The 24,587-nt window shown below is 42.4% G+C and overlaps 1 protein-coding gene across 1 annotated transcript in view; it reads right to left on the bottom strand.

The window, feature by feature from the left end:
* LOC149302990 (F-box/LRR-repeat protein 17-like) overlaps positions 1–5,686 on the bottom strand; it is a 270,951-nt gene extending 265,265 nt beyond the window's left edge. The window contains exons 1-3 of the mRNA XM_089481735.1: positions 5,078–5,686; positions 3,009–3,131; positions 654–911 (exon numbers count right to left, since the gene is read on the bottom strand). Coding sequence (XP_089337861.1) covers positions 654–911; positions 3,009–3,131; positions 5,078–5,686 — 990 coding nt within the window. The remainder of the gene's footprint in view (positions 1–653; positions 912–3,008; positions 3,132–5,077) is intronic.
* Positions 5,687–24,587: the final 18,901 nt, after the last annotated feature.

Raw genomic sequence — 24,587 nt, 5'->3', positions numbered from 1 at the left:
ATTGTGTGGATATCTGTTCATAAACAGGACTATGCATAGGACACGTGGTCACGCTTTTAGACTGGAAGAAAGGAGATTTAGTCTAAGGCAGAGGAAAGGGTTTTTTTCAGTAAGAACAATAGGGATGTGGAATTCTCTGCCTGCAGAGGTAGTTTTATCGGAGTCTGTACAGACGTTTAAACAACAATTGGATGTATACTTGCAAAAACATAATATTCAGGGATATACATTTTAAATTATAGGGAAACAGCTTCTTGATCCAAGGAGAGATCTGATAGTATTACTTGATTAAAAGGCTCCCATCAGCCCACAAGGCCTGATTAAGGCACTCGGGACTCCTAGAGCATTTGTGCAAAAGGTACGGCCTCGTGGGAATGAGAAGAGGCACGGCTCCCCTCGCTACGCAGGGGACCTGGAGCATATACTTGGTGAAGGTTTTTGGAGCAGTGCATTGTCCCTTTAAAGACCTGTTTCTGGAAATGGTTTGGGCACTAGCTATACTACAAACGATGATTTGAATGCAGGGCTTAAACAACAAGTACCACATTCAGCAGAGTGGAACGAAAGTGAAAGAACACCGCAAAAGATCAATCCTCACTATCTTAAAATCTGCCGATAGAAGCGACAGTTATACAAAACCATTTATCTTATACCTGCTTTAGAGCTTCATCTGTGAGCCGGTCCTGATTGCCAACATGCACCTTCCGCAGGGATGGGCAGTGAGAGGCGAGGGTGATAAGCGATGCGTCAGAGAGCTGTTTGCACCTGTATGCCGTGTACTTTAGCAGCCCTTGACACTTCAGCGCTAGCTTGCAGACTCCGGTGTCAGATATATTCAGACAGTCTGAAATATTGATTTCTGTTAAGTTCGGATATCTGGAAGTAATTCTTTCTAGGATGTCATCTTTAACCTGGAAATACATGAACCATTGGTTAACAGCAAAAACTGACATTCTATTTTAGTAGCTTTTACATTCATTGATTAAACATAATATTAAGCAGTACTGTTCACTGCATAAAAGTGGGTATTAACACATTATAGTACAACAAATTTGTTTATCATGACATAAAACCATTGAGAAGTATCATTCGTATGAGTCTTAATCCATGGGGCAGATCTCTTCCTTCACCCTTTGCACAGCCAGGAGTGACGATCCACCCTCAACGGATGGACAGATCTGAGCCTACGGAGGCACAAATCTCTTGGCAGTCACAGTATTTCTGGTGTGTGGGGAACGATAACATCACTGTGCTTTTGATTAATCTGCTAACATTTATAATTAGGACAGGGATACTCCTAACAGAGCATATGAAGTCTCACACGTTATTCTTGAACCATGTATTTCAGTAGATTAGTAGTCAACGTTAGCACCCAATCACAAGCACACAGCCTACACTTGAGACCGTGGCACGCCGCCTCTTTCTCCGATTTCCAACTAACAGGTAGCGTTTCTTTAGCCGCCGCTACATATAATCTATTAAAATCTTTTCACCTTCTCAGTACATTGCCGTATTAAACCAGGTTTGGAAGAACTCAACATTCTGTTTTTTTTGCTAAGAAACTAAGTTGCACAAGAACGCCGTGTTTGGTTTGCTTTAACAGTTAGAAGCAAAAGACTTGTTTGTATAAACAGCCATTTATCAACATGGATTACAAATGGTAATTAACTGCATTAACACAATAGGCCACTTCTTATAAGCCTAAGTATCTCAAGAGGGATCAACACGAACAAGATTTCCTAACCACCAACCAGTATTTAAGCACTTCTCTTAACAAATATAAACTCCGGTTATGTTTTTATTTGGTTTATTTGACGTGCTATACAATAAAAGCCTGCAGTGGGGTATTTAAAATATAAAATATTTTGTTTTATTTCTGTAATTTAAAGATATTTTAGAGATCAGATGGCTTTGCTTAGAAGGGCATCCCATTGGCTGCTGCCTAACTTAAGTCAGGAAGTATGGCAGGGTTTCTGTGCATGAGCATCATCACTATGACATCATGCTACCAACACACACGCTACCACGCTGTCAGGGTCCGGCGACCCGACACGGCAACTTACCAGGGTGCCCGCTTTGGTGATGTCACACTTGGGGGCGGAGCTTCCCCGAGCCGCAAGTTTAAAACCGAGCCCTGAGCTTTGCTCACTGCTCAGTTATTGTGCTTCCCTGCTACATCCTGAGTGCGTTATCCTATTTGATTTTCTGTACCTACCTGGCTTCCCTCTGACTTCGCTGCTGCCTGCCCCTTATCTGCTAAACTGCTTTTTTGGATTCCTCGTCTACCGACCTCGGTTGCCCTTTTGACTCTTCCGCTTTCTCGTGTACCGTACCTCGGCTTGTGTCTTGACTCTGCGTGAGCCTTATCTACTAAGTGCCTTATCCTGCATCCTGAGCTCCGCTGTATCCCTCACCATCAGCCCGCCTGACATACGCTGCACCTGCACGACTGAGAGGCCATGCCACCTGAAAGGGCAAGGCACCTGCAGAGAATATTTCACATTCTGATATTCTGCAATAAATAATTACAGAATAAAAAAATGTAAAAAAAAAATTCTTTAGCGTTCCTAAATTAAATTAGGCAAAGGATCTGAAAGAAAAGAGGTTCCGTCACTCCAGAGGAGGACTGTGTTTAACACATCTTACAGGTTCTTGCTTCTGGTAAATGTATATTTACATAGCCCAGTTTTGCTTAATACAACTGGTTCTACATCAACAGTATTCAGTGGAATAATACATTTTCTTTTCTCTTATTTTTCATCCTTGGCTTTTACCGTAAAGTGATATTTTTCCTGCAATGCATTGGTCTTTTTTCCAATCAACCTGTAGCAAGGCAGCATGAGTGCGCAGCTTTAACACTCCAAACGATAATGCTGAGACTGCAGCAGTTATAAAGGCACCATGGTCTTCGTCGTCAGGATCATCAGTGATCCAGGAGTGGTTAGAGGTGCAATGTGCCCTGGGTTCAGTTAAGAGTTACACGGACAAAATAATGCATTATTCAGTACCTGCTGTCGGCTACTGAGATCCAGCTGCTTCCAAAAGTGAAAGTCCAGGCAAAGGTCACGCCAGTATTTGCAGACAAGAGATACAGACAGGCTGCGCTCATTCAGGGATATATTGGAAAAGATCTGTAGTGGAAATTAGAGGGGGAAAAAAACGTTTAAATAGCTTTTTAAAAGAAATTACCAATACAGTAATAACCCACACCGAGCTGAATATCATTTGTCATGATACACAATATGTCTGTGATACACATTATCCATAAGATTTTGCAGATGGTCTGCGCGCTCTGCTTTTAACGACCCAGAAATATATAATTCCTGCCATCGAGAGCCACCTACACAAACAAGATTCTATTTTACTGGCCTGATTCAGGACTTTAGTGGTTCCCCAATCTCCATATCGTAACGATTTTCAGCAGCCTTACTAACATACTCACAGGGTCTGTGCCCGCTTTACCTCTTGAAGGACCCAACTTAATCTCATTTCATGGCTCTTGCTCGGCAGCAGTTATGCTTAGATGCCAAGAGTCCACCAAGAACTCGGACATCACAAGTCAATTGAAGGATATTTTGAATGAGATCCTGGTTTTCTTTTCCCTGCAACAATGCAGTGAGGGAATATACAGATTAATAGATGTAAGAGGAAATGTTCTTACATCTATATTGATCTAAAAGGCATTGGACTATAGGCTGTGCTAAGACTAAAATCACGTGATAAAAATGTTGACATCAATCCCATTAAACAACGCCGTATGATACTTCTTATGTGTAAACAATAGACCTCATTGACAAAACGTGCTAAAAAGAGGTTCTTGATCGGTGGCTTATGTTTGACGTCAGAAATACTCTAAAATGCAATGAACATAATAGAATAGGGAAGTGGGGGGAAACAAAATATCCCAAGATATCAGCAAGTTAATCAGTGCTAATCAAGCCTAAATGCTAAATTTAAAAGGACATTGCATTGGAAATTATCCTTAGGGCATCAAAAACAGTACAAGACTTAGGAACTAGATATCTAGAACATCTAGATGGTCTATAGATGGTTTACTCAGTGCAAAAAAGAATTCACAGATGCTACAATGCATTTTATTGGAATTTAAGTCAGGTTTCTGACAAAATATCTCCACAAACTCCTAGCAGGGAGATAATTCTAAATATTTTGTGGACATGACAAGGCAACAGTTCTATGGAAATGAAATATTTCACATGCTACTCTTCATCTTCAGACGACTGCAATGTTTCTTTGTGTGTAATGAGGACATTCAGTTCATGGTCCACCCAGCAGGAATAGTATTTAAGTAAACCTCTCTCCCATAATCATTTGGGAACCCTCTATAGCTTTCATGTTCCAGTACTATGCTCTACTAAACTACTCCCCGTGCAGGTTACAATCACCCAGATACCGAGTCTGGGACCACTCACTCCATAACTCTCACAATGATTTGCCTCACACTGGTGTAGTTATCTTCTACACCAAAACCTCAGCAGCCTCCTACCTAAGATGATCACTTACTCAGAGAGCTGCCATGGTGACACTTCAACAGCTTGGTAAAAAAAAAACCTTGACCTTAACCAGGTCTGGTCTAATCCGTAACATAGACAACCCTTTTAAATAAAGTGTAAACTGCCACGTTACAGGCATTTAATAGAAATGAGTAATTCGGAGAGCGGACTCTGTTCAGTTACTGGACTGATCAGAAGCCAATACAGCAAATAACTTAACACGCATGGGTCAGGAATAAAGCTATCCTGAATCTAAGACAAGACCAAGAACTGATCTCTATATGAGGGAAAAAAAGGACAGACTTGACGGACGAATGGGTCTTATCTGTCGGCCAATCCTCTGATTCTATTATTTCACTTCACATATAACCATCTTGAGAGTAGCACAGTTTTTAGTAATCAACATCAATGTTTCACATCAACCACCGGGACCACCACAACTTTATTTAACTTTATTGTGGATTATAAACTGACCAGTCAGCATAGTCAGTACACAATTTAAAATATTAAAGCACGCCTGGATGATCACAGATCTCCTGGGGGTCTGATGTCACTGCCCTCCTCACCTTGAGCAGCAGGGATGGGGGCAGCTGGTTAATATGGAGCGCCACAGTGTCACTCTCAGCCTCCAGGGCCAGGGGTTCAGGCTCCGAGCTGCAGCTATCCTGGGCTACTAAGGCAGGGGACCGTGCCCGCGGGGACGATGAGCAGTCCGATGAAGGGGAACAGGGGCAGCAGGGCTCCTCCTCGGCCGAGGTGCACCGCGGCAGTTTACACGGGGTGCGGGGCTGCTGGCTCCCGCTGCTGCTCTTCCTCTTGCACACCATGTCTACAGCCTGACTGTCGGCTCGGGCTCGCTGCGAGGACACGGTGCAGAGGAGGCCAGGTCCCCGGAGAAATCCTGCGCGCAGCAAACTGCGACCCCGCTGCTCCAAGGTGCTCAGCTCCCCCGGGCACAGAAGCAGTAGGCGGGCGCAGTCCTGGGCAGCGCTGCGGGCGGCTGGTAGCTCCGGTGAGGCCACTCGGCTGTGACGAGGATCCCGAGGGTTACTGTGTACTATAAAGCAAAGCATGCACGGCCCACGGAGGAAGCAGTCCCCGTGAGGCTTCTTTTTCCGGTTGTCCGCGTTAACCGGTGACTGGCCGCTGCGCTGTTTACAGAACAGGCCTCCCATATAGGAAGCCCGGACCAGGGAATAACGTTGTCGCCCCGGGACAGGTCCCAGATCCGGTACTCTAACCACTGAGCCCTGGATGTTTTCCTTAATTTTTCGTTGCCGCCGCTTTGACGTCACCAAAACACAAACCCTACCAGAAAACTGTATTCCTATTGGTCATTTTTGGGAATCCTTTACGTCATTACTAAGCGCCCGCTTCCTTCCGCACAGCCATAATTGTTTTGGTTGCCATCTTTGATCATGGTAAAAACGTCATCTATACTATGGTAGCCATGGATACAGCTCTTGCAGTAATGGAATCACGCGTTGTTAAAACAGCCACCCGAGAAGCCAAGAATACCATCCCGCGCCCCCTGCTGGTCACAAGGGAGTTCTTTGGTTGCACGTCCAACAGCAGGAAATTTTAACGTAGAGTATAAAGGCAAATCAGAATGATTTGGGTCCTCGGCTGTGTCTTATATTTAGCATAATGCATGTGCTAGCTGCGTAGGTCATTTAAACCCTTAAGGACCAGGCAGCTTTATTTTTTGTACCCTTCGTGACCATGGCTGTTTTAACACTTTAGTGGTGCTCATCTGTAATTTTCTCCTCACCCATTAAGTGAACCCACTAAAGCCAATAAAAAATCACTGCTAAATAAATTCTACTATTTGTCCTGAGTTTAGAACAGGGGAGTATTGGGGCACACAAGTGTCTGCGCACCCATATAATAAGTGAGTAAATTATATGTGCGACAGAAAAATAATATGTACAAAGATACCCTTCCAGCGAGACTTCCCACACAGAGTATCCAGAAGCGACAACAGTTCAAAGTTTTCCCTGGGACGGACCGCGAGATAGCAGGCGCATGTTCGGCAGTTGCACCTGTTGTCCTCCGCTTCTCCGGAAGTCCTAGTGAACGGGCATCCACGGGAGGCTCCTTTCCTGAATCATTCTTGATCCGTACCCCACCACCTGTGGGTTAATAGCGGGAAAGGGTGCGGTAGTGTGGCCAATGGTGTCTGGGATATGAAGGGTTAAAGTCTGTGGGCAGGACACATGAGGGAGAACAAAGGCACATAAAACAATCACACCGATACATATAGAAATCACAACCACTGATTATTAAACGGTACTTTTTAACCCAGGGTCGTGACACAGCATAACTCCCATAACTATACACTGAGCCAGACGTTGATGGGGAAGGCCCTAAAACAGCCTGCCTGTCCCTCCGCTGTCTCTTAAACAACCTGCCTGTGCCACCTCTGCCCCTTTAGCAGCCTGCCTGTGCCACCTCTGCCCCTAAGCAGCCTGCCTGTCCCATTTCTTCATTCATTTATCCATTCACTCTCCAGCACCCGACAGCCGCCTAACACGGGCCCGCAGCTTACTGCTGTGGTGTCTGCGCACTGTGTGAGGAAACTCATTCCCCACCCAGAGGGAACAGGAACCTGGGCGGGAAAACAGTTTCCTCACACACTGTGCGAGCTCCACAGCGGTAAGCTGCGGGCCCATGTTAGGCGACCCCAGGCAACCCCCTGATGAGTGGTACCCGGGGTGAACTGACCCCCCCCCTTTAGGCAAACTACTGGTTTAGAAATACCCAATGCTTTTATGTTACTTTGCTTTTTTTGAAAGTTATAGGGCAAAAAGTACAAGTAGCATTTTGCTATTTCAAAACCATTTTTTTCAAAATCTGGTCATTCTGCCTCTATGTGCTATTTGAGACATCTTTGAAGCCGGCTAATGCAATTTACCCAATGGAACTATATATTTTTTTAAACTAGAAACTCCAAGGTATTTCAGATGCTCGTATTGTAACCCTTTCCACGCACTAATTCTACTACCACCGTTTGTCAAACTCTGTGGTTGTAATTTATTTTGGTTTTACATTTTTACACAAAGTTACAGCTCCTGGTATATGTCAAAACCACACCCCAACATATGTTTAGCAACATCTCCTGAGTACAGTGATACCACCCATGCATGGGTTTCTTAGGTTATTTGGGGGGCTAAAAGGCCACATTTGAGACATGCGTAATTCAGGTTTTCAACTTGGTATTTTGGCACCTGGTCCTTCTGCCCCGTGTCCTAAATGGGCCATCTTTGAAGTCACAGAAGAAACAAATGCTAAATTTAATTATTGGAATCTAAGCTGTCATCATGCAATGCTAGCTCTTCCTGAAAGAGGGGAAACCATGTTGTCATTAGACAGTCTGCTCTGTTGTGGGTTTTTTAAAACTATTTAGTGATATTGTAAAGTGTAACCAGAAGGTGGCAGCATAACTGTTAGGACTAAAATATTTGGTTAGAGTTAAGGAAAAGCAAATATTATCAATTATAGCATTAGTTTTTCTCTGCTATCAATGCAATGTATCATGCTTAGGCATCATAGACCTTCAGAATTTGCCCAAAATGCAGGAAATTAACTACCAACCTGTACCTTCTTTTTTGCAGATGGCACATGTCTATATAAATAAACCCAGATCCAAAAGAACTTCCATAAGTTAAAAAAATACCTCTCATGGACTCCAAATCCATCTTTCCCACTATCTTCCTCTGATGTCCTTCTTTTCTAGGACTTCTCAATATTTGCTCAGTATGAGTATATCTGTCAGATCTCACCTCTGCGGCAGTGGGAAATTCCAACGACCTGGCTCCTCCTAGTGTGAGAAGACTGATTCCGAGTGATAGTGTTGCATCAAAAGGGCAACTTTTACACTGCATGCACGTGCATGACCTTCCTGAAGCCCTTATTTATATTTCTTTTTCACCATGTGATCCTGATGACCTTACTTCCTGACAGGAAGTTCCTATTTAAACACTGGAGCTTTTTTCTTGCCCTTTGTTGGTATAGCTTGTGTTCTAAACCAGTTTGTTCCTTTTTTGTGCCAGTACACCAGACCCAGCTTTTGTGGCCTCAGCCTTTTTTCCCAATTTGGCTTGTTCAGTTAATTGTGCTGCAATGTGCTATGCCTGGCTAGTCCCCCACAACTTTGACCTTGTCTTCTGATTTGGTTTTCCTGATACTCCAATATCTTCTGTGTGGCATACCCAGTCCCCATCTCCGCATCTGGGTTTCAGTTTTCTACGCTGTCATGACATCTGCTACTGGGCAGGGGGTAGTCTCTGCATAGGGACAGGCACTTCCTCAGAATCCTTCATGAGACAGGCAGATAAAGGAGTGCCTGATGGCAGAAGGCTGTCTGCTCCAGCTTAAATCTTCTTTCTGGATGCCATCTACAGAAATATGACTGTGACAGGAACTGGCAGACAGCAATCTAGGCAGGTGGCAGGAGACTGCAAACAACATCAGGCTAGCTGAGGTCATAAACAATCAGGCCACAACACAGTACTCGAGGTTTAGGCAGAGGCATAAACAAAGTACAGTCCAGAGTCAAACAAGGTACCAAAGCAGTAAGACAAAAACTTAAAAGGTTTCTGGAGACAGACATTGAAAACCAGAATGCAATAGCAGCACATGCAGACACTCGGAACAACAGAATCAAAGGCCAGGAAAATGATGCTCCAGCCAAGGAAGCTGGGAGCAACCCGTTATATAAAGGTTCCTAATTACAGAATGAGCCACAGGTGCGCCAGGAACCTGAACAAATATGGCAGTGGACGTAAGGAAACAATAATCCCTGGTGGCGACATAGACTGGAGAATTATTTTCCAAAGCTGCCTGCCCAGTCCCCTCTTATATCTAAGTCCCCTCATTGGAGAGAACAGGGTGGCCGTAAAACCCCATCTCACTAAACTCCCATTAACTAGGCAGCTATGGGGGGCTCTATATGGCCAGAGATGCTCCATGTGCCTGAACGGGACCTAGCCGCAAAATCATGGAACTGTACGGCTGATGAATGTTGACAATTGGAACTGCGTCACTATGGACATCTGTTGTCCCACCACATCGCTCTTTTGGGATTACACTTTGTGGTTATGGAAAGGGAGCTCATTTGGAAACCCTGGTTTGATTACCCATCTTTGGGACCGGGGTCTACCCAGCCACAGCTGTGGAACTCTGGCCCGGCTACCATGCAGACTATTCTCTGGGTCATTTCCGATGCTGTTGTTCAAAGTCCCGATGTTGGATCAAGTTGCTTTTTAGAATATAACACCCTCGGACCCTGAGCTCTTCATTGGTACCCCGGGATTGACTGTGCTCCCTCTGGATCACCTCAAAATCATTACTCTTAATCGAGAGTCATTCTTTCTAGCGTGTCAGCGTGTCAGAGATAAAGTAGAGTGCTGAACATCGGCTACATTGCTTGCTATGCCAATCAATTGGTATATGAAACCTAAGTCTTTGACCTGCTGAAACCAGATCTAGACAGCATGGGCAAGAAGCAGTGGCAATGTTTAGTTTAAAAGTGCCTGCAGAAGCCCCTATGGAACTCTTGACCCTTTGGTCCCCTCTGGTCTGAGATCCATCATGCCTGACAGATTAAAGGTATAACTTTAACTACAGCAGCATCGATCTTAGGAACGGCCCAAAGGTTGGCATTCAAACTATGAAAAGAAGTTTGTGGACTATTCTGGAGTTTTCAGAAACTTGCCACATTTCCAAGTGTTTCATGAAGTAAAAAAGCTCCATAATAGTGTACCCAGAAAACACTTTGTTCTCTTCCTGATGCTCCTTTATAGGCGTCCTGGTCGAAGCTCTGGATGTGCGAAACACGTAGCGCTTTTTATTTTATTTTTACCAAATTTGCTTTTCCTTCTCCTCTTTGGAACATCCGTGGAGACAGGTTTGGAGGCAATTAGAAATCTAGAGTGGATTGCCCCTGATGAGCAGATTTATATATATTATTCTGTGAGTGCATTCACATGTCTAGAGGGGAATTAATGTAACTGTATTACACTATTGGCTGTGTCTGTATTTTGTTTTCAAAGATATCCATCTTAAGAACACATACAAAGATACAGTTATATATACAGATTCCGTAACATTTTCATTTATTCTCTTTTTTTTCTGTATAGTTTGTTGTGCAATTGGTACTGTATGTGGATGGGAAATAAACATAAACATGAATAAGGTGCTGCTGGTGTTAACGGGAAGCACAGGAACAGTCACCTTTTTTTTGAAACTATACTATATCTGGGAAAAAAGTACAATTCCTCATTGGTATCCCCTTCTTTCTTAGAAGAGGAGCTTCATAGGATTCGGGCTCAGAAGCAGGGGTAAAGCAAACATTTGCACAAATGGTTGGGGTGTAGGTACATGTAAGGGAAAAACTAAAATATAGTGTAAAGAGTATAAATGCTAATTTAAGTGATGTTGAGGAAGCCCACTTGGCGAAACGCGTCAGAAGGATCACACGGGACATTCCTTCGATCGAGTTCTGGTGGATTTTGAATCTAACTATTTTATATGCACTTTGTGCATGGACAAACTGTGAGTGCATTCTTATCAGCTATAATCGCTTTTATTGAAGATACTGCACTATTTGTTTTTATAGATTCTATAAGAAGACTAATTAAAGACACTTTTTCAACATACTTTGATGGGCTTGAAGCATCTTATCCGTTTGTGAGTGCAACCACAACATCACTTATTTAAATTAGCATTTATACTCTTTACACTATATTTTATTTTTTCCCTTACATGTACCTGCGCCCCAACCATTTGTGCATCTGTATATTCACACCCTGAGGAAGAGTGTTTTTTTGGGTTGCTGCGGTCATTAGGGAAGTATTGTAAAAGTTTATCACTTTTTCATTTATTTTCATCAACACCTATCAACACGAGAATAAGGTATTCTATATTTTTCTGTAAAGCAAACATTCCATGATGGTAGAAATCAATACCAAGGACCATCTAATTCTGTAAAGGAACCAACTGTGTAAGTGAGCCACCTGCAACTCTCAACTGAGAGAAAGGGATTAGCTGAACAGGAACGTGGATCAGAAAGGATAATGGTCTGATTTGAACCATAACATAAAGTCTAGGACTGAATGCTTCTTGATCTTATAACACACAGAGCTTCTTGCAAAAAGTATAGGAAGCGTGCTTTCACTTTTCTAGATCATTTCCTAGCTTCTCCTCTCCCACGGCTGGCTCTGTGAGCTTAACAGCAGACATATTGAAAGCCAAGCAAAATACAATGGGTGGCAACCACCCCCTCGAAAGCCAAAAGAATGTCTAAACAAGGGCAATACTATTTGTTCACTTGCCCAAAGAGGCTTTGGGCAGCAAAAGAAATCCAAAACAGGGGAACTGCAGGGGAACTTGATCGTACTCTCTAGCAGCCAGTGGACGTCTGCGCGATACGCGTAGACAACTTCCGGTATGGGCACTTCTGCCATGGGAAGTGCTGGCAGGGGAGGTTGTCAAGCGCATCACACAGACGGTGCTTCTGTATCATACAAGCCCCTGCCGACAATGGAGGTTGTCTACGAGATGTGATTAAACAACTTCCCTTGTCGGCACCGGAAGTTGTCTACGCGTATGCTAGACACCAGGAGTCTGCATTGGTAAGTCTGGGGGGGGGAGTAGCAGCATATCTGGGAGGGCAGAGTGGCAGCATATCTGGGGGGGGCAGAGTGGCAGCATATCTGGGGGGCAGAGTGGCATATCTTGGGAGCAGAGTGGCATATCTGGGGGCAGAAGGGCATATCTATAAATAAGGTGCATTAACATGGCTATTGGTTTTCTGTTTGTATGTAATATATGTTGGCTAACTGCATAATAGATACCAGTATGTTTGGTAGAATACTGTTTAAATATTTCACTAATGTATATTTTTTCTAAAAATATAATTTTTTCTTTAAAAAAGCACCTACCTTGTAGGGTGCGGCCTATAATCGGGAGCGGCCTATAATCGAGCCTATACGGTATTCCACCCTACTTTTTATATATTATCTGCTTCTAACATGTATAGGATTTTAAGGTTTTTTTCCCTTAAAGTTTTTCTAGGTTAAACTAGCGGACAGTGTATCCTTTGCTTAACTGTGAGATGAGTAAAGCTATCCCACTGGAACTCTGAAGATTAAAATAAAACACTTTATAACACAGGACAGCCTGGAGTCACTTTGTCTGCTTTATTTTCTGAGAGATTTCTCTGCATGACAGCTAAACCACATCTAGCTTAAATCTAAGTTAACAAAGCTTGAGAAGACTAATACCCTGAGCCACAGTACATAGTTTTAGATAGCTAATAACTCATTTAAATGAAGAAGAAGAAAAAAATCCTTTATATGACTCAGAAGCTTCCTTAATTAGCTGAGTCTCAATGATGCTGTACAACAAATGGGTAAAGTGTTTGGTGGTTCCTGGGACTGAGCACTGTCTGCATTAAGATGTCAATGTGGAACATTTGCTTCTTTTTAGTGGGATTCATTTATATCTGTTTTGTCCTTTTTCTTTTCTTTTGGTTCTACTAAAAAGTTTTGTTGAGAATATGTATATTTTACGTTACAGTACAGTATAACAGCCTACAGCATGTATGGTTAGTAAAGTTTAAAAGCTTATGTTATCTCATTCCTAGTTACTTGTGCAGTGGCATATCTTGGCTGGGTGCTGCCGTTCTCCATGCTGGGAGCCAGTATATGATGTCATATCATATGCTGTATTTAAAAGATGCACTGCATGGTGTAAGATCATTATGGAGTCTGAGCTGAATATGGAGGTCTCTGAGAACACTGGTGCACCCAAATAGGGTGATCTACCCCCAACAGTTATGTGCCAGAGTGGCTGCCCCAGCTCTTCTATCTCTGCAGTAGAGTTGCAATTTTCTCAATGCAGATTTGTATGGAATCTACAACACATTAAGTGCCAGGCTCAATGACACCCTCTGTGCAAGTTCCTTGAAAAAGTCCATATAAAACCAAGTAGGAGAGAAACTTCCTTGTTTGAGTAGCTGCATTCATTTTCCAGAGATACCAGCAAAAAGACACTACTAGAACAAACGTAGTAGTAGTGGTAATGGAATATGGAGCTGTGGAATTAGCAGTGTCTCTCTGTGTCCTAGGCAACTCAAAAAAGGGTCTCAGAAAAGTTAGTATATTGGGTGCTCTGCTCTTTCCATTTTGGGGCCCTAGATAAAGTAGAAAGCTCTCCTTGTAATTGCTTGACTGACTGTAGCCAAGGGGGGCTCACACGTTCCACATACTGCAGCACTTTTTTTCTACACTACACAATTTAAAATCAACTCTTTGCCGGATCTTTCACACCTTAATGAAGCTGAAGGGTGAAATGATGGATCTGCAGCATGAAGCCTATTCCTTAAAACCACCAAAATTGTGGCAGATAAAGATTAACTAAGGTTAATTCTGAACATTCTAACGTTAAGGCTATTATTTAATGCACTATGTCGGACTAAACCCAATTCTTGTCTTCCTACAACAAGGGCTGCACTGTATAATACATTGTATATATGTTGTGTTAACAATTTTAATTTAATCACAGATCAACTCATATCCATTGTTTAGTGAATAAAACCCATATAAAAGTGTTGCCATCATGGATAAGAATAGAAGTATTTGCGTAATTGCAACACACAAAATAAGTGGTATTCACTGAAGAAAAACAATTGGTCTACAGTATGAAAAACTCTAGAACAAAACTTTTAAGTAATAAATCTCATTTTTATTACATCCAGTTCAGCAGGCGATTTGGGCAGAGCTCCTCTCTAGAAATCATATCTAGCAAATTCCCAGCTATCACTAGGGTATTCGACTGAAGACATCAATTGCTAAGATGGTAGCAAAGAACCTGTGATATGTCTCCATCCCTACAGGGTTCCATGAATTTGTTATTCTCTCACTGACACTTATATAGAAGCAGGGGGCTAATTAAAAGGACTGGCTGCTTTAGATTGCTGCTTAGGGGCAGTTCTAACAAGCTCCCTTTTCACACATCACACAATATAGCTAAAAACATTCTTCCCAGAAAGTTTTTTTTCCTTTTAATGTAACTATTTTCTTGCTGTTTTTCTTTTTAAATAATCTACAATCATCACTACCTAAGGTGCTAAAAATGTAATGTTTTTGCTATTGTAGGGATTCAAATTAATTTGGCCCTTCACTAAGAACATGAGAAAATATTTTTTGTAGTTATTTATTTTTATGTAAATAGAGTGGCTATAAATAAGCATTGACTGCTTGTCTATGTGCTTGACAGTTTCATTGTGCCTTCTACTTGTGCTTTTTAATATACGCTGCTGCGGGCCGGTACTTCCGCCGGGGCTTCTATGGTGGAGCAGCGGAAGATCATGTCACGCCAGTGCTCTGTCATAGAAGCCGACAGGGGCGTCCCTTACCTGCTGCACCCTCAGGCAGACTCCATCATGGGCATCCCTGAATGTCGCGTTTCCGCGATAGACCAAATCCCCGGGCCTCGATTAGTTTGCACACAACATGTGCAGCTCTCAAAGCCCTTCATTAATTCTTGTTCCCTGAGTTTGGCTTTGCCCTGTTTTGGATTCCCTGGATTTTGACCTCTGGCTTGCCTCATCGTTTCTCCTTTCTCTCTGTTTGCCCTGACCTCGGCGTGTTATATCCTACCTACGTTTTTCCACTGCCAGCCCCAACACTTTGGACCGTTGATCACGAGTTGTGTGTAACCCTCTGGCTTTCGGTGTCTTGGTGTGATTTGTCTATTACTCCTTGTACCCGTACACCCCTGCCTTTCGCTCACAAACCAGAACCTGATAACAGGCCTGCGAGTCTATATCTATAATGGAGAAATTAATGGAAACTATGTTAAAGGTCACATGGGTTTCAAGATCAAAAGCAACATGGGTTTACTTCAGGAAGATCATTCCAAACTAATCTTATTGATTGTTTTGATTGGGTAACTAAAATGATTGATGAAGATGGTGCAGTAGATATTGCGTATCTAGATTTCATGGAAGTGAAAAAAACAAATCCCAGGTGGATAAACGAATAAATATAAAATGTTATGTTCCCAAAGTACCGCAGCAGCCCAGCAAAACACTCCCCTGGCTGTTTGTAATACCGATCAGCACACGGGAGGAAAAATAAAACAATAATGGTGCAATAATGTGTGGACACAATGTTTAAAGAAAAAATGAATATCACTCACAAACATAGGTAGTGAAGAAGGCCCATCAAAAGATTCAGTAAAAATTCAATAACTTCTTTTTAGAATTAACCAATTCCAATGGAGAAATATCACAGTGAAAAGGTGAAATGAAAATAAAATTGTACAACAAACTGTGGCACAACCCAAATGTTATGCACGATCGCTTTGTAATATATAAGTCCAGATGATCTTGATCGCAATAAGAGTCCAAACTCTTATTGTTTGCCTAGTTTGTTGTCAATAATTCCCAAATCCTTCTCATTTGTCATTACCCCTAATTCATTACCGTTTAGGGTGTAGGTTGCTTGTGCATTCCCTACCCTGAAGTGCATAACTTTACATTTATCTACATTGAATTTCATCTGCCATTTGTGTGCCCAGTCCCCCAGTCTATCTAGATCCCTCTGCAGCACAGAGTTTACCTAGTTTAGTGTCATCTGCAAACACGGAAACATGACTTTCAACGCCTATTGCCAGGTCATTTACCACTTTTGACCAGCTTGAAAATTTACCATTTATAACAACTCTCTGTACTCTATCACTAAGCCAATGCTCTACCCAAGAACAAGAATTTGCATCTAGACCAACTGAGGTGGAACCGTGTCATACGCCTTGGCAAAATCCAAGTAGATTACATCCACTGCAACACCCTGATCGACACTTCTACTTATTTCTTCGTAGAATGCAATTAAATTAGTTTGACAGGACCTACGTTTCATAAAACCATGCTAATAATACTGTTCTTCCCAATGAATTCCTGGATATTATCCCTAAACAGCCCTTCAAACCACAGAAATTAAGCTCCCAGGTCTATAATTTCCGGGCACAGAGTTTGAACCCTTCTTGAATATAGGAACCACATATGCCTTCCTCCAATCCTCTGGTACAATTCCTGAAAGAAAAGAATCCCGAAAGATTAGAAACAGAGGTTCACTTATTTCCTGACTCAGCTCCTTAAGTACTCGTGGGTGAATACCGTCAGGCCCCGGAGCTTTGTTAACATTAACTTTCTTTAGTTGCTGCAGCACCTTGTCCTGAGCCATCCAATCACAGTTTGACTGCAATTTTTTTTCAGTAGTCCTATGTATATCCATTGCCATAAGTTCCTCCTTCATATATACTGAGGAAAATTGTTATTTAAAGTTTCTGCTTTTTCCTGGTCCTCCTTAACCAACACTCCCATCTCTGTTTTTAATGAACCTACGCTTTAATTTTTTGTTATTTTAGAATTTATGTACTTAAAATTTAAATTTTGGGGGGTTAGTTTTGCTCTCTTTGGCTATCACTCTCTCATTTTCTAGTTAAGCCCATCTAATCAGCTTTTTGCATGCTTTATTGGCTTTCTTATATCTTATATAGGATACTGTACCCATTCTCTTTAATATTTTTATTAGTAATATTGCAGAAGGTCTTGATGGTAAGGTATGTCTTCTTGCTGATGACACAAAGATTTGCAACAGGATTGATGCTCCTGGAAGGATAAGAGTATAGAATATTTGATACTGTCCTAACCTCAACATCTGAGGAATGCATGAAATATCATTCAAGCAGAAGTGGCAGAGGTTAACACAGTGAAGATATGAGATACGGCTAAGACTAAATATTAATTTAGGGAAAAAAGAAAAAGCCTGAATATAAGACGACCCTATAGGAAAAAAGTTTTACCAGTAAATGTTAATTCATGTAAACAATTTTTTAAAATAAAAGCTATGATTGATAAAAATATTTTCCAACCTGCCCCCCCCAATTATGCGCATCTGCCCCAGAAATGCCTTATATCCCCTATATGCCACTGTGCCCCATGATATGCCTTTTAACCCTATATGCCACTGTGCCCCATGATATGCCTTTTGACCCCCTATGTGCCACTCTGCCTCCAGAAATGCCTTATACCCCTATATGTCACTCTGGCATTAAGGGGGTTAAAAGGCATATTATGGGGCAGAGTGGCATTAAGGGGGTTAAAAGGCATTTCATAGAACACTCTGCCTCCAGAAATGCCTTAAGCTCCCCATTTAACACCCCCCCCCCCAAACCTACCGGTGCTTCTGACTCCCCTGTCATGCAGCCGGGGCAGCGTGTGCAGCCGGAAGGTGTGGGGCGGAGGGGGGGGGGGAGAGACAGGATGATCCAGGTCCCCTGCAGCTGCGGGGGATCTGGATCTGAGTCGTCTCATAGTCAGACCTATTTGAGGTCTGATTATAAGACGACCCCGATTATAAGACGAGGGGTATTTTTCAGAGCATTTGCTCTGAAAAAAACCTCGTCTTATAATCGAGCAAATACGGTATATATTGTTTTTTTCAGAAGAAGAGTTTTCTTTAGATACAATAGTTATAGTTAGTATAGTTATTTTGAACATATCATCTAATTTACTATAAAGAAAATATAATATATCTTAAAAAACACACTTTTTCAGACTTTTATTTGAAAAATATTACTCGTCTACAAAAGCTAATGAAAAAACTGCTAAATAGACTTGCAAGCCACCTTGCAATGCCCTGGGTTCCAACTCACATTTTCAACTCATGGACAATTCTCAGGTTTATGATTTGAGTTATCTGCTTTTTGTGCTTCTATACACTCAACTCCTGAGTCTGAGTTGTGATGTTTTAGTTTTTTTCTTGCTACTGCTAATGTGAGTTAGATTTAGTAAATTTGGCAGTTGGAGTTTTGCCCAATTTGTTTGAGTGCGCTTCTGTAATGACCCTTTTTTGCCAACCCGTAAGTACTTGCAGTTTAGTGAATAGAGGCAATGGTGTTTCAATTTGAAAGTCCACGACTGAAATCATAACATGTTACATGATCTTGAAGAGTGCTAAATTAAGAGAACATAGACTGCTACAACTTTACAGTAACTAGTAGAAACGCCAGTGCTATAAATCATGGCTTCTTTACAAATTAATTGCTCAAGGGTATTAGAGCAGTCTAAAAATAGAGAGGGTTGGAACGCAGGTCAAACGTGACCTTATACTCGCAAAGTAATGGCTCTTAAATGGCTCTAAAAATAGCTATGGGAATTTGTTTTTGTCTTACTTTCCATCTGTTTACTTCTAGTAAACCTTCTATTCTTGACATTATACTTTGGTTTTCTCACTAACCAACAGTAAAGAATAAATTCTAACTGCCTTCATTATACTGTGTCATAGACACTGATAGAAATAATTAAAACAAGTAAATTCTGCTAATGCAGTTAAGAACTGTGCTTCACTAAATAATAATATATATTAAAGTACTCTGTAAAAATAGCTGGGGGCAGGCAAAGGGGCAAATGGATATGCAGTACCCAGTGGCGTCTCCAGCTTTCATATTTAGGGGGGCACATGGGGGACAGGGACCAAAGTAGGGGGGGCAATTCTAAAATGCTACATATGCACTATATATATATTTCTATATATATACCGTATTGGCTCGAATATAGGCTGCACCCAATTATAGGCTGCAAAAGTTTGGTGCTATTTTTAAAGAAAAAACAGCGCTCACCTGGCAATCTCCGGGTCAAACCCGGAGAGTGCCCAGGTATGATTATGAGACTGGTAGCTCTACAGCAGCTTGAGTTATCTAGCCTTTCTCTAACCATTTCCTTGGACCTTATTTAAAAATATGCTGGGACAATTTGCTGCCCTGTTTACGGTATCATGAATGATGCCCATACCTGGGAACTCTCCGGGTTTGACCCGGAGATTGGCAAGTGAGCGCTGCTCCTCTGGGTCAAGACCCGAATCCTCCGGGCCGCGGGAGCGGGGTCTTGACCCGCCCGCTCCCCGCCCATTTTTTCCATTAAATGGGGGTGTTTCTTGCTGGCGTTGGCAGGACCGCCCCCCGGTGTTGGGACCGCCCGCTGACGTCAGTGTGCAGTCCTGGTCGCGTCCCGCAAGTGAAGGCTCCGGGTAGCCAGAGCCTATAAGTTCCCAGGTATGATGATGCCTATTTCATGATAAACTTGCCTGCAGTTTTGTATTCTGTACTTAAAGGCATTTACAGGTTTGTAATCCTCACTGTGTTCAGACCCAACCAGATGTCATGTGATTTGTATGGTAGCATTATCTGACTATACTTTCCATTATTATTTACACTCACTTGAGACTATTTAATCTTCCCTTGTGAGGCTGTTTTTTTTTCATTTGGCATTGACAAATACATCTGATAAAAGATAATTTATTGCATCAGTAAGGAGAGTTCACCACTTTAAGAGCCACTTATTTTTTTCTTGTCCATGGCCAAAAAAAGTGATTATCATCACAAGGTGGCTGATAGCCTTAATTCATCTTTATACTTACACATATGATACATAAGCAGCGTAGAATAATGAGCTAAGTAAATACTGGGTCTTGGTTGTGGAAGCATTGCTTCATTTCTTGTATTACTCAAGTCGTCTGGTACTATTAACAATTAAAACCTGCAAGTTTTACTTTTACGTTAAAGTGGAGGAAATGTGGATATGATCCCTTACCAAGCTTCTGCTCCCTGTAACAAACATTCTGCTGACTTTCTGTTCAAGTCAGAACTGCAAAATGTCAAAATGAGCAATTTCAGAAATCACAAATGAAATCAAAATGTGGGCCTGACCTTCTTCCTGCAATGTTGCTAAAGCTTAGTGCTCCAGTGATTGCGAACTCCCTTACATTTCTAATTACTGATGTGCTATCTAGCGGTTACATACCTATGGAGAAAAATGATCCAGAAAAGTGGAAATGAAAACTTAGTAACAAACGACAGACCCATATCCTGGCTTCCTTATACTCTCCAAAGCATACCTAGGAACTCTTTAGCTCCGGATACCCGGAGCCCCCCTTGCAGGATTGGGCATCGTTGGGCAGTCCTGCTGACTTGGTGGGCGACACCGCAAATGTTGGTGGGCAGCCCAGCCAACGTTGCTGGACACACAGAATAATTGAAGGGGGAAGTGGGCACAAAGTGGGCCTCTGCTCTTCTCACTCTTTATAAATGCCCTTCCTTCCACTATGCACATATATACAGATGACACTCTTGTAACCAATCTCGGTAAACCAAATGGGTATATCCGCTAAAGTCGGCTTCCTCCTCTACTCTGACCGCTGAACCACTAGCTACCGCATTCCCCTCAATAAACATCAGCCATGGCTAGATGCTTGAGGGTAAAATTAGGAACTCGATTTAATGGGAAACACACCAGTATTTCAACAGTAAAAGGGGAGTAATTTACATACAATGGTCTCAGTAGCACTTGGCCCACCTCAGCCCAGTAGGGGTTTGTGGGGAAGATGGTAAGCATGGGCTTCTGGCCACAACCGGAGTAACAAACTACATATAAAACCCCCTTCCAAAATGGTACTGACCTCCGCAGTCTATAGAGACTCTGGTAATTGGGGAAAGGTGGTTCTCTGTACCAGGGGGAAGATTTAGTCCCAACTAACCCCTGGTACCCACCTCCCCAAAAACAGAACCCCTTCCAAGTCCAGGGCCCAAAGTTTGTGGAGAGGAGGCTAGCCCTCAGGTCCCTCCATAATCTACCATAGTCTACATTACAAAAACCTATCTTATCCCAACTTGAATCTGTATTATATGACCACTTTGCAAAGCTTAAAAACAAATTATTCCTAAAGACTGACGAAACTATCTCAATGCATAAAAGGAAAATTACTATAAACTAGACAACCCCCATTTGTACATCAAAACAAAGTCTAATCTCAAATTGGCCCATATTTATTCTTACAAATATCTTGGTATGTGGCTAGATTCCAACCTCTCATTTAGTATCCACATTGACAACATACTGTATTTGCCAAACTCTATCCCAAAATAGGTGCTTGGTACAAAAACAAGTCTTCAATCTCCTAGTAAGAAAACCGATTGAGCAACAAATGTTAATGGCAATAATTTACTATGGTGACGTTTATACAGATCCACCTCGATAAACCAAACAATTTGGACAACTCATTACTCTCCAATGTGAATGCAGTACCCATCGCTGTGATAAGCCTAAAAGATCTTAACTGTCTTTCCATTGAATAATTTATTTTATATCTAGTGTACAACAGGGCTCGACAAATCCCAGGCACCAGGTCGCCATTGGCGACTGACAATTTTGTCCTGGCGCCTAGGTGTTTGTCAGCCTGTTACATCCCCCCAAAAATGCCCCCACGCCGCCACAATCGTGGTGATCGCGGGGGTGCTGCTGTCTGCCCAGGTGTCTGGGCACATTAACATTTGTCCCCACAAGCTTTTGGGGACTAAATATCAGTAAATGCTGTGCTCCAATGGAACATCAGCATTGAAAGAGTTAAAAAAAAATTTTATCAAAAAAATAATTAAAAAAAAAACAACAGGCCCATCCCTTGTTGAGGTTTCCCTTCCCCTGTTTGTTCACAATACGAGTTATCGTGTTCTTGTTTTCCGGGCATGGTCCTGGGGGTCACTGTCTATGGGCCTTTTTTCTCCTATTTGTCTCCTCACTACCACCTTATTTTGCTGAGGCCTGTGCCTTTCCGCGACATTAGTGATGTCGATATTACTTTTTGTATGCACTGGTTCAATGATACCTATGTTGATGACTGCTGATGTTTCTGCTACCTGCACATCGTTATCACGCGAACAAAAAAAAAAAGAAATGATGTCTAGGCGCCGCTTTACTCTGACCTGTATGATTTTTCTTTTTGCATATTCTGTCGTATGCTGTGCCTGGATGTCAATAAAAAACTTTTCAATCGAAAAAAAAAAAACAACAAAAAACAGCACTGACCTGAAAGTCCAGGGTGCTTCCAGGTCAAATGCTCTGAGTTTAGTAAGTGGGCTGATGATGATCCGATCACTCCTGACCAACTGTTAGTTTTAAAAAAATCCTGGCTCCTAACTTTTTTAGCTGGCGCCTAGATTCACAACAGATTTGTCAAGCCCTGGTGTACAACCACATCTCTTGGAAAGTACGCCACGCCAACTCCAGCTCTCCATACCGCCTAGAATCTCAGATCAATTTGCAGCAACTTAATCAAGGTTACATCACAAACTCGGCTTGCGTTGTGCGATCGCGTGTAAAAGACTTAGTATATTTTTGGAAAGACTCGCATTAACACTATATGTGGGGCTCCATACGTTGGGAGTGAGTGCTGCTGATCGGTCAGAGACTGATCACATATGTGTTATCTACGTGCTCAGAAGTGGGAGATTTCAGGTAGTCCAGCGTCCAGCACCCATCCCAAAATTCTGTGCTCGTTATATTTGTGGTACCTGTTGTAAGTGGGGGGTATTTTACATCATTAGAGGGTGCTTTTAAGGAAATATATAGTCTTTTGGGGTTAAACAGAAATATGGGACCTCTGCTGTTCACAAATGAGACGTGGATCTGACATGTTATCACAATAAACCTATTCCATCTGTTATTTAATTTTAAAAGAAAGTCCTGAGAAAAATATAATTTGTATATTATATATAAATGCTCTGGTCCTTTAGCAAAATAGCCCTGGTCCTGTAGGGGTTAAAACCCCTACTCTCTCTGTTGTCAGTGTTTCGTCTGTAAGTGAAGGTCGCGCTGTTGCTAGGTAACCAATGTACGGAAGCAGCAATACTACAAGACATTTCGCAAAGTGTCGGAATCTGTTTCCAGGGCACTGTGTACACTCAGCCACGTCCGTCTCGTCACACAGGCGTGTTTACACACAGCCTGATCACGTGACACAGGCAGCCTTCTACTTCCACTGTGCAGACTGATGGACTTCCTTCCGCTAATTTGATTGGTCGCTCTTCTCGGGGCTCTTACTCCGGTTCGCTCTCTGATTGGCTGCGGTAGTGACGTTGGCTGTCCGGTGACGCGCTGCGTGACGGGACCCCTGTTGTCTGTGGTGGCGGCGCTGGCTCAGGGCGTTACGGAGTTGTCCGGCAGCAGGTACCGGAGAGTTGTGGGGTTGTAGGGGAGTGACAGCAGGGGAAGTGCTCTTGTAAGAAGGCGGCGGTGTGATCGGGGAGGCGCTGGGAGAAATGGGGCAAATAAAGAGATTCCAGGGAGGGCGGCCCGAGTAGCTGCTGAGTGGTTGTTCGTAGTGTAGGAACACCCTGCCCGCTACACTTACCGTGCATTGTGATGTAGTGCAACCCCGGTGCTTCGTATCGTGCCTCGGTACTGCGTGCAAACACCCGGGCAGTCTACATACTGCGCCCGGGTAATGTATGGGAACACCCAGCACATTATATTGTCTGAGCAGATCACGGAAACACCCTTTGCAGGCTGGCTGTGGAATATATATAATCTGTGTGTGTGTGATATGTACACAGTGCCTGTGCAATTCACACCAGCATCATATGCATTATATGTGACCCCCTCGTATTTATATTGTACAGCACTGTGGAGTATATTGGCGCTTAGTAAAGAATAATATGGAAACAGCCCAACTAGTATATACACTGTATGTAATATTTATCCTGTCTAGCGTAATACATGTTGTACACCTAGGAACATGCACTTTACTTTATTCCGTATAGTACTACTACACACTATGCGTTACATACATACACTATACACGCTGTGTATAAACAGCCTAATATACATACAGCCCCCCAGCAGTGTAAAAAAAAAATTGCTTCCAATCATTCACTCGCAGTACCTGCGCAATTCACACTAACAGCATGCCATATACAGAAACAGCCTATGAGGATATATATGTAAAGTGTAATGTATAGAAACCGTCCATGATAGTAAACATAGTCTGTGCGGTGTATACGATAAACTGTAATGGTATATGTCTATTGTAACAACATGTGACGGTATACATACAGCACCTATGCAATGTGTAGGAGCTGGCTTATATACGGTCTCTGGGCTATGCAGAAGCACCTCGTGGTATACATACAATATAGGTGCGTTACCTAGAAACTTTTTCATTGTTGTATGTCGATGAC

The sequence above is a fragment of the Sceloporus occidentalis genome, unplaced genomic scaffold (assembly GCF_023333645.1).
Source record: "Sceloporus occidentalis isolate IW3139 unplaced genomic scaffold, rSceOcc1.0.p SCAF_16, whole genome shotgun sequence".
Taxonomy (NCBI): domain Eukaryota; kingdom Metazoa; phylum Chordata; class Lepidosauria; order Squamata; family Phrynosomatidae; genus Sceloporus; species Sceloporus occidentalis.
This window is presented reverse-complemented; position numbering and strand designations above follow the sequence as displayed.